This window comes from Azolla caroliniana, unplaced genomic scaffold (assembly GCF_043228905.1).
Source record: "Azolla caroliniana isolate FFs.n. ecotype wild unplaced genomic scaffold, voAzoCaro1.0.p SCAF_15, whole genome shotgun sequence".
NCBI lineage: Eukaryota > Viridiplantae > Streptophyta > Polypodiopsida > Salviniales > Salviniaceae > Azolla > Azolla caroliniana.
The window spans coordinates 3,217,780-3,228,649 of NW_028230450.1; the positions used below are offsets into that span (position 1 = coordinate 3,217,780).

The following is a 10,870-nucleotide window of genomic DNA, read 5'->3' on the forward strand; positions in this document are numbered from 1 at the left end:
ACTCATCACCAAATTCTAACAAGTTGTTTTCATTGTCTATAGTTGGGGTGGGCATAAACTTGAATAGGTCGTTAGGGGGCCTTCTTCTAGACTGTATTTAATGTATGTTGTCTTCTATGAGGAAGTATAGAATTTGGATATAATATTTTTTTTATTTTTTTATTTAATGTGTCCTTCACATATTGTGATCATGTGTTGGTTTCATGTGAAGCCTTCACACATTGGACTCGAGAGAAACCTTCATGTATTGGCGTCACCTGAAGCCTTCGCACTTTGGGTTGATGTGACGCCTTCGTATTAACTTAATGCTCGTATATGCTTTTGTGAAGTAGAAGACATTTCTTGCAAAAATGATACAAAGAAATATAACAACCCTCTCACATGGTTTCTTGAATCCCCTGATTTGATTCACCATGTCATAGACCTGTACATTTAATTATTGTATGCAGAAATAGACAGCACGTATTGAATCAATGTAAATAATTTGCACCAACTGTATAGCACCATATTATCATTATCATTCATGTCCATTACAAAGTTCCCTCACAAAAATGTAACCATCAATCAATACATTTTCTCTGAAGGTGCCTACAGAATCTTTTTTGTAAGATCATCGGAAGTGAGCGCGTTCATGGCAAGGAAAATTTAAGATGCCATGTTCATATCAAGCAAAGATACTGAGTGATCAATTTGTAACTTATGTTGTGGCTGCTCAATGAATTGTTAATACAGATGGAACCTCTGAGAGGCTACACATTTGTTTGCTATTTGTGTCCTATTACCATGTCTGATTTACAGATCCTTAACCTATGATTGTAACAATTACATAAAATGCATCAAATAAATACATTTCAACATTCATACCTAAATTAGGTTGAATTTGAGCACTGCGCACATTAAAGCCGAGAGAGTAGTGTTCTATACATTCTCTTTCCACGCCCAAGAACGTGAGCTTCCCAATCAGTTGAAACTCCATATGGATTCTCGACAAGCCAACCTTCGTCATCACACTTTGATGAGTCCTCATGCTCATGACTCATACGTATACAGCCATTGCCATGTTCCATGAAGTCTTCTCTTAGTTGAAGTGCCACGGACTTCACATCTGACTGAAGAAATATCTGAACATGATAGAAGTATAAATAAACAGAGATCCAATGTTTAATCCAATGAAATGCCAAAACAATGCCTTCAAAAACAACCATTTACGCAATAAGTGATCTGATTCCTTATATATTTTTTTATCATATTGTCCAATATCTTGCAATGGCCAAAGAAACTTTATTTTTATGCATGGACCCGAGCATAAATCAAGTTATGTAAGTCATCCTCTAAAGAAAGTTCAACACTAGTATCTTCAGCATCATTTCCAAAGCTTCAAACTACCATATATAGGTGATAGTGACAAATTCTATATTCCCAAGCTAGAATGCATAGACATCAAAGCTTCCTTAAGCGATTCGTGATTGGTGATTGTGTACAAGTTCACATGAAATATCAATAAGATGACTAGATTCCTGGTAGATAAGGTCCTGACATGTACACCAAGGTATTGAACCTTTTGGTACATGCCCAATGGAAATCGCTTCTATTGCACCCAATAATCAAAGCAAGGGATCAATAGTGTGAAGGCAGAAAGCTATGTGGAAGGGCTTCCTGGAAATATTCTAAGATGGCAGGCAAGTCAAGGAGGTGGCCAAAATAGGACCACAGTCTAGAATGGCATTGTTAGAGATGAAAAAGAAGGATGTTAACTTCTGATGTGTCCTTACTGTGCATATTTGTGAGCAAGAATGATGTTCCTCTATGTTGATTAAGGCTAATTCTTGTGAGTCAAACATGTAATGGAGTGAGTAACTGATAAAACTGCTAAAAAATGGTAGACATACTGTGGCAGATTGACCACACACTGGTCACAATTATGTACAATTTATCAAACAGGGAAAGTATTCGTGCATCAGAAATTTCTTCATGGCTTCTTTAGCCACTATCATCAACAGTACAACTGATTTATTTGTGCTTCATCTTCACACCGTTGCTTGATTCTCAAAAGAACCATTTACATTATGCACCATAAATTACAAAGAAAATGGAAATGATTACTTTAATTTAGAATCTGTACCTTCCCGTCCTTTGCCAATATGTCAATTATTTGCTCAACAAGTTGCTTCTGCACCATCCTTCTCCGACAATCATTATTAGAGAAATTTGGAACTGGACACTGCAATGGTTGTACAAAATGAACAGGAAAATAAATTTGAGAAAAAATGGGAATAAAAAATTCCTCAAAAGTGTTTCTACTAACCCAAATAAAAAGTTAAGAGGAAGAAATTATAATTTGAGAACAAAATTGAAAAAGGTATTTGAAACTGTTTGTACTAACCCCCTAAATTTTAAAAAGCCTGATTCCAATTAATTACTAGGCACTTTATGTTTTAAGCAACATTACACAAGATGAATTATTATAATCAGTTTTCATTATGCCCAAATTACCTGAATTGCTACAAAAGTAATCTTCGCAGGATATGTTGATAGAATTCTCTTGAACATTGTTGCTGCATCTGCTTGCAAAAAGTGCCTGTTTAACGAGACAATAATATAATCGTTAAATTAGTAATAGAAATACATTATGTTCAGAAACAAAGTGTCTCTATTAAAGAAATCCACAAACGCAGACAAACATGAAGAAGCAATTTTTATTTCCAGACTTACACATTTGATAGATTTTGGCCCAATGCATGGCTCATGCACCGATCAACAAGCTGTGCAATAAAATATTAATATTAATTTAGTTTCCAGATGAAGCCACACTCTGCAATCAGAGGAAATATCCATTAAACTGAGTGAAAAACTTATACAGAACAAAGAGAAATCATTGTACGTTCTCTTGACACAGAAATCATCAAACTGAATAAAGATGAGAATTTCTGAGTTTGCTCACCCATAATCACCCCCCACCTAATCCAATGCAGCTGTAAATATAATAATTTGTGACACTAAGGCAAATCATTTACCTTCATCAATGGCACAAGGCTTTACATCTATTCACATATTATGGAAATCTTGAAGCCAACTAACTAAAACCTCATTCAATGGCCACGTTACAGCCAGAAAACACAGTTGAAACCTTGAAGACAGATAAAGAGCTGGCCATCTAATAGCCAAACAGAATTGCTGAGAGCTTGAAAACAAGATTAATTCTTGTTTACACAAAAAAAAAAAGAGACAGAAGGAAGGCTAGTTAATTCCTGTAGGAAAAATAGGCGCAGATTTTTAATTTGGCAGGTCCAACAGAAACAGATGTCCATCTACTAGATTTAAACATACCCTTCAACACAATGGTAAGAAACACGGCACTCCAAAGGCACAGTCATAAAATTCTGATTTAAATGGAGAAATCATGTTACGCATACCTTTTTTCTGATCTCCAATCCAAGGAAATTCACTGGTAGCCCAGAGGAACTTGCCATATTGAGAATGAATAAGCCATTCCCTACTTGTTAATAAGATAAAATTTAGCAAATGGAAAATATGCATTGCAAAAACGAACTTCTTTTAGTTAATATCACTGGAGTTTATGGTTTAAATCATGCCCAGAAGGAAGGAAACAAGAAAATACCACATCCAATATCTACAAATAAAGGTAATTCTGGTTTCTCATATATCCTCTCCCAATTTGGTGACTTTGGACATGCCTGAGAACAAAATATAAGACATAAATGCATATTTGATTAATGCTACTCTTGAAATACTATTTAAGGTTAATATCCAAATATAAAGTGAGTCTACAAACATTTTCCTTTCCATAAAAAACAAGATGTTTCTAGACTATCAAATATGAAAAAGCTGCATTCATACTCGTGAAAACTGTTACACAAGAAAGCATTCGCTCGTAAACAACACCAGTTTTTGTTTACCACCAAAACATTTTCAGAAACATAAAATCGTTTTCCACAAGAACGTGAAATAAGAAAGTGTTCAAAAGACATACAAAATCAAGAGCAGACACTCCTGGAAGGTTTGCACCTTTTAAAACCTCTATGAATGCAGCATGACCTCTCGAGATATGTGATACTGAAGAGGACAGACCCTCTCTTTTTAGAGCAGACGTAGGTTCTATCCCTCCAACAATGGTTAAGCATCCATTGTGCGTAATGTCTGCAAATGTCCTGGCCAGTAGTTTGGATGCTTGCAGATCCTCCATTTGATTGCTTACAGAAACAGGACCAATCCACATTGCCATCTGTCAGCAAAAGGAAGAAAATTCAATTACGCCCCTAAAAACAAAATAATATAAACAAAAGACATAGCAATGAGTTATCAGAATCTATCATCAATCCTATCTTTCAATTGATTATCCTGTTGCAAATTTATAATTTTCCAAGGTACAGAGTAAAGCATGTATCATAAGATACTCTATATGCAATGAATTAAGAAAGTAGTATGAAAACTTTTACAAAAGAATATCATGACATGAAAGTAAGAAAATTGAATCCAGGACTGAGGAGAATAACAAAACCTGAATATATCGCATACTCTAGATCATTGAAAGTGGATACAGGTATCAATATGGTTTATGTCAAATCAATAAACTGTTAAATTCAATGACTGGTCATAATCATTGCAAGTTTCCAAACGTAAATGTGGATCCACGTCTTATGAAATATAAGTACTATGAGTTATAAAGAAGGCAACATAGAACAATATCCTGCATGCAAATATTTGGAATCAGAGGGTACAAATTACAATCTCGACTGACAGCTCATCAACTATTTAAAATAATTGGAGGGCAAGGCAATCAAAATGCAATTACCTTTGAAGGATATAATGTTTCTTGTATATTTTGCAATGTGATTGGCCCAAGACCAACTGGCCACCAACCTACAAGAATAGAAAATCCCATTTCCCACAAAAATAAGCTTTTTGAATTGTAAGCCCTCCATTTCTGACTGATTTAAAGTTTGGCTAGAGAAACGATCCAAACAGCAAAATAAATGCTAAAAGAGTTAATAAAAAAATAAATGTCAATAAAAGAATGGCTCTAGAACAAGAATCGAAAAACCCATTTTCCCAAAATTAGCTTTTCAAATGATTAAGTCCACCCTTTCTAACTAACTTAAAGTATGGCTAGAGAAAGGATCCAAAAAGCAAAATTAACACTAAAAGAGTTATGAGAAAGTAGATGTCAATAAAAGAATGGCTCTAAAACAACTATCCAGTCTGATTACCATGAAACTTCAAGGAGCTCAAAATACTGGATCCAAAAAATCCAAACAGATGATGGGTTATGATGCCTCAATGGACATCTAGATTCTATGAGCTAATACAAGGTCATCCTTTATGGACAGTCACTAGAACATTTCTACTGGGTTTCTCCATTCATTATTCACCAGATCAGGGCAGAGCGCATTCTTGACAGAACTACGTACTGGTTTAGACAATGGTCTACAGGCTCATGGGGCATATAATCCACAGAAATCAAAACACATGTCTAAAAGCCAAGGAAGAAATTGACACTCGGGCTAAAGCACCACTGAATCCATCTTTTTTGTTCTAATAAAAAATATTCATGCAAACAACACTACCAATTTTCCACAGCTGGAGACATGGTTGACCACTTCAAAGTCAAGGAGTCCACAAGATTGATTCAGTTGTTTGAGTGAAACCCAAGACCAAGCTTTCAAAGAAAGTATTACATATATTCGATAAAGTTAGGTTACCACGGTGAGAATCATAAACCCCTTAATAATGGGAATGAGGATCTTGTACTAAATTAATCATAACTTCATTGCTATTTAGTCAAAACATTAAAAACATGATTAAAAGTGTCTACTTTCCTAATACCAGGTTATTTAGCAAAAGTTTATTTTGGGAATACGCTATGTTTTATGGCCTGGAGTAGACAAATTCTTTTAAAGAGAATTGTTGCAGTAATAGGAATTAAAGACTGTAACGAACGAGAAAGATCACCTTCAGAAATATCATCAGCAGCAAAAATTTGATAAGCATGGTCCTTGTTGTAACATAAAAAGTCGACAGGTAGCATTACATTCACCCCTTTCTCTGCTGCCATGCTGAGAAATTTAAGAGCATCTGACACCATATTGCTTTCAACAAAACTCGAGGGGCAATAATAACCCAACGAATTAAAGAAAGTGTACACCATTGATCCAATCACTATGATGGAGTTGCATTTATCAACTAATTTAGACAGTACATCAATTGATAGAGAGAGCTTTGATCCACCTATCTGTAACAAATCAGAATAGATAAGATAATATATCATAATCATCATCTCTCTCATGCACTCCATAGTATGATAGGGCAGCTCAGGACCTCTACAATCAGTTAGAGGTTGAGGCAGGAAAGGATATAAAGGAAAGAATCTGCCAACTGTACCATTGGGATGTGTAATCCGAGATATGTCATATTTACTGTTTTTATGAAATAAAGGGAAGAAACACTGCCTCTTCAAATCAGTCTTTGGTTCAGACCTCATGGTAATGGAATAAGAAGACAACAATCATTGGGACTGTTCTTGGTCCAAATCAAGAGGCAGAAAACTTGGTTGGCACACAAAAATATAACATGTTAAGTACCTACCATCCAGGTTCTTCGGCATTAAGAATATTCATAAAGCTTAAGAGGACACTAGAAAAACAGCAGATAGAGTAACTCTTACTTAAAACTTGTAGCCAAATGGCCACCCTCATGTGAAAGGGGCCCCACCTCATTGTAAAAAGATATAAAAGCCACACTGTTGACTGGAGGAGTTTTTCTTTCTTGAGTTTTCTACTTTCACATAATTAAATGAGAGCTCTAATTCTTTCCTCTCAATCTCTCACTTGAGCCAAAGAGTGACTAACGTTAGGAGCTAATTAGCCGAACTCTAATTGCTTTACCTTATGTATGTGTTGTATACATCTTCATAATAGAAACAAAGTGTTCCTTATCTTGTATTCTTCTTATGCAAGTGTATTTAGTTATGATCTTCTATTAAGAGAGAGTTAACACAAGAAAGAGTGAGCGCAAGTGCTAGTTATACTAGGGTTGTGAGACTAGAAGCTCATGGGTGATCAATAACCACTCTTGCCCAGTTTGCTACCAATAAGGTAAACAGAGGTTCAGATCCTTTGGCCAACAATATCGTCATGGAGGTAGACCTCCATCAATTCGTTGACATGTTCTGGTGTCATGTACACAAAAGCTGCACACAGCAAAAATTCATCGGCAAAGAACCATAACCCCTCCTTCCCATGCTACAAGCCAATGCACAAGTAGGGTTCCAATCACAACAATCAAAAGGGCAAAGGATTGAATACAAATTATCAATTTATTGTGCATGTAGGCAATGCCCATTTGGACTATGCTCCCATCACTTATATTCCTTGCTTTGGAACCCTCTCCAACTTGGATGGACCCATGTTAGAGATCTTTTGAACACAAGAGTTATTCGGTACCTTAAGCAGTTTTACTAATCTCGTTATATTTACTTAGTTTCTTGCAATCTCTCATTCAGACTCATAGACCATTTTGACCTCTTAAAAGATGTTAATATTTCTTTCTTCTTTCTATCTCTCTTGAGAAATAAAAATTAGGATAGGGCATACAACTGCAATGAAGGGAAGCTCTGGTGATGATATTGCCTTGGTCAAGAAAAGAAGTTCTCTCTCAAGTTGAAAACCTGCAAGCCTGGCCCTAGTGAAACATGCTATACCCACTGTCGATGCTAAAACTCTATGTGATATTGAGAAGGCGTCATTAACAAGAATATCAATGTTTTTGGACAATTCCTTGGCAAAGTCTTTGTCATTTGCCACTTCCTCTTTGTATAGCTTCAAGTTTCCCAACAATAAAATCTCCCCGTTTGACAAGCCTTCAATTTCTTTCTTCACTGCAGGACCTATCACGGAATTCACTGCCGAGATTTTTTTATCCAAATGCTGAGATAGGCAATCTATCAAAAAGCAACATGACTTAGTAAAAAAATATGCAAAAAAATTTAGCATGCATACTTCTGCCCACAGATTTGAAATGGAATTGACATGGAATTGTGAAAGTAAGAAATGAGAACACCTGCAATCATTTGAAAATCCATCAATTCATTAGGAGATTGGAACGGTGACCAATGACTTGCAATAACAATTCGAGCACCACAAGTAATCAAATATGATATTGTAGAGATAGCATCCGGTGCTAGTTCAACATCAATAACATCCCCTTTGTGACATATTGAGAGATCCCATCTCACTAGGACTACTTTCCCTAATAATTCCACTTTAGGGAAACCTTGCAGTGTGTCCCATGATAGAGAATGCTCATGAAACCGTTCCTCTTTTACCTGCTTAGGAAACAGAAACAAGACACATATTCATCACATGCACATTTGCAATAAAATTCTTTATCAAACATGAACACACATCTAACAAACAATGTGTGCAATTTTCATACCTATATTCTATTTATCAAGACCTAGTCAACTAAAGATCCTTAAAACTCTTCTCTCTGTTATTTTAGAAATCTATATCATACTTACCACAGTCACACCAGGAATTATGCTTGGCTTCAGATCACTTTCTGTGAAAGCCACAGTTGCTGCTGTCAAAAACGATATTTAAGCAGTGATATATTTAAAATGGTCAATGCACAAACAGTGAACATCAGAAATAAAATATAAAAGGTTTGATTTTGGGCAACACTTGACACTTCCATGGAATTTTGATTTTTTCCATTTACATGATTTTCTCAAAAAGATTTCATCTTCAGTATCTTAAATTCTTCATTTTGCCTATCATCGACCCCCATCCATGACGAGAGAAACACTCTACAATGAATATGACCACTAAGCATCCTCAAACCCCAAGATCTGTCCACTCCATCTTTTATTAAATAATGTTCAGTTTCAAAATCTTAAAGCAAGTTCAGCACACACTCCATTTTGCATATCCTCAGCATCGTGCATGGATGAGATTATGAGAAAACGCACTCTCATCAAAATGAGCTCCAAATCAGTTACTAAAAAAGGTACCAAGCATCAGAGAAACGATTTCTCCTATCTTTTCTTAAATAGTCTTCAATTTCAAATTCTTGAAGCGAGCATGGCATTCATATGGATTGCAGGAAATGGGAAATGCACTACGAAATGGTTATTTAGGATCACAATGCATCATCAAAACTTGAAACTCCAAATCTGTTTTACATGTGAATTTCATAATCTTAAAGCAAGATGCATCCTTTACTTTGCACTTCCACAGCTGCAGCTATTGGATGCCAAGGAAAAGAAAGAAAAACACACTTCGTGATGGAAATGTGCTTCAAATATCGAAGTTCATTCCCATGACAATTCAAATTATACATTTCCTTTCCTCCTTCACTTTGCACTTCCACAGCTGCAGCTATCGGATGACAAGGAAAAGAAAGAAAAACACGCTTCGTGATGGAAATGTGCTTCAAATATCGAAGACAATTCAAACAATACGTTTCCTTTCCTTTCCTTCGGTTGAGTCATGTTTCTTTTTTGTTCGAGCGAAGCGTCCACAGCCTCAGCTATGGAATGACAAGGGAAAAAAAACAAAAAAAAAGGAGAAACACAGTTGGTCATGGAAGCCCGTACCTTTCTGCGGAAGCCTGCATGTTCGCGGAGTAGGGAAGGACGGGAAGTTGCAGGCGGAAGGGGGGAAGGACGGAGGGAGGAGACGAAGGAGGAGGCCTGCAGGACCACGTTCTGCAGAGGAGGGAAGGAGGGAGGAGGAACTCAGAGTGTACGCCATAGCCAGAGAATGAATGAATGAAAGATCGATCATATATCAATATGGAACCTCATAGTACGTAGCATACTCGAATGCATTTGCAAACATTCTTTTTCCATACGTTTTTCAAACGAATGCTCATGTTTTGCTTTTACATTTTTTACCTCACCTTTCTTGCCTTAAAAAAAAAAACGTTTTACCAAATAATGAAGTTATGAACATAAAAGTATGGTATTTAGTATTTAGTATTTACCATACCTCAAGGGTGTTTACCGTACTCGAATGATTGAAACATACGCGAATGCGAATGAACGTATGGCGCGTATGGTTCAAACTTCATACTATGATGAGCAGGAGGTCATGGGTTCAAACCCTGCATTCCACACATTGGCATCTACTTATGTACTACATTATGAGGATATTCTATAGATACATATCCATGGAGTCATAGAGAGGTCAGAAATTTTAGGTTTCTAAACCCGAGCTAGTAATCAAACAATTTACCACGAGAGTACGATAATTGTGAATTTGCGAATCGTGATAATTAAATAAATAAAAAGAGAGAGAATCAGTTGTGTAGATGTTATCAATATTATATTATTTGATTTTTTAGCAATCATAGTGTTATTGTTATCATTATTGTTTTGGTTGGTAGATCTGCATAGATATACTTTTTTATTAGCTAGTAGTCTAACAACTTACCACTAGGGTAAGATAATTGCAATAATTAAATGAAACATAGAAAGAGTTGGGCATGGAGATGTTATTTGTATCATCAGGGTATTATATTTTTTCGTTTTGTAGTAATCGTGATGTTATTGTTAATTGTTATCGTTATTGTTTTGGTTGGTCCATATGCATACATACTTGTTTTTTGACTATTCACCAATTGATTTTATTGTTCTCGTTACCTTATTAGACATTAAGGATGGATTCATTCATTCCTTCCTTTTTTTATATATGTTGTTCTTATTGATTTAGTTTTTATTTCAGGCTATTATTATTATTATTATTATTATTATTGTAGAATAAAGGGGTGTTCGAACTGTATAATGAGTGAGCGATTCAACTAGCTAGTCACTTAGGTGGGCAATTTTTCAGATCGAGTCACTTGGAGTATC

The 10,870-nt window shown here is 35.7% G+C and overlaps 1 protein-coding gene across 1 annotated transcript; it reads right to left on the reverse strand.

Moving 5' to 3' along the window:
* Window positions 1-646: 646 nt before the first annotated feature.
* Window positions 647-9,770, reverse strand: LOC147854367 (uncharacterized). Its single transcript, XM_087331536.1, has 13 exons — window positions 9,614-9,770; window positions 8,537-8,598; window positions 8,077-8,341; window positions 7,611-7,957; window positions 5,971-6,250; window positions 4,814-4,881; window positions 3,992-4,243; window positions 3,620-3,695; window positions 3,414-3,493; window positions 2,713-2,762; window positions 2,494-2,578; window positions 2,123-2,221; window positions 647-1,121 (listed from the first exon to the last, which is right to left on the reverse strand). The coding sequence occupies exons 1-13, from the start codon at window positions 9,768-9,770 to the stop codon at window positions 897-899; spliced, it is 2,046 nt and encodes a 681-aa protein (XP_087187662.1). The 3' UTR covers window positions 647-896.
* Between the last annotated feature and the right edge of the window lie 1,100 nt (window positions 9,771-10,870).

Coding starts and splice junctions, on each gene's coding strand:
- LOC147854367 (XM_087331536.1), bottom strand. CDS start 9,770: ATGGCGTACACTCTGAGTTCCTCCTCCCTCCTTCCCTCCTCTGCAGAA. Junction 8,599..9,613: donor ATGCAGGCTTCCGCAGAAAG/GTACGGGCTTCC, acceptor CGTTTTTGACAG/CAGCAACTGTGGCTTTCACA. Junction 2,763..3,413: donor GATTGGAGATCAGAAAAAAG/GTATGCGTAACA, acceptor TTTATTGCACAG/CTTGTTGATCGGTGCATGAG.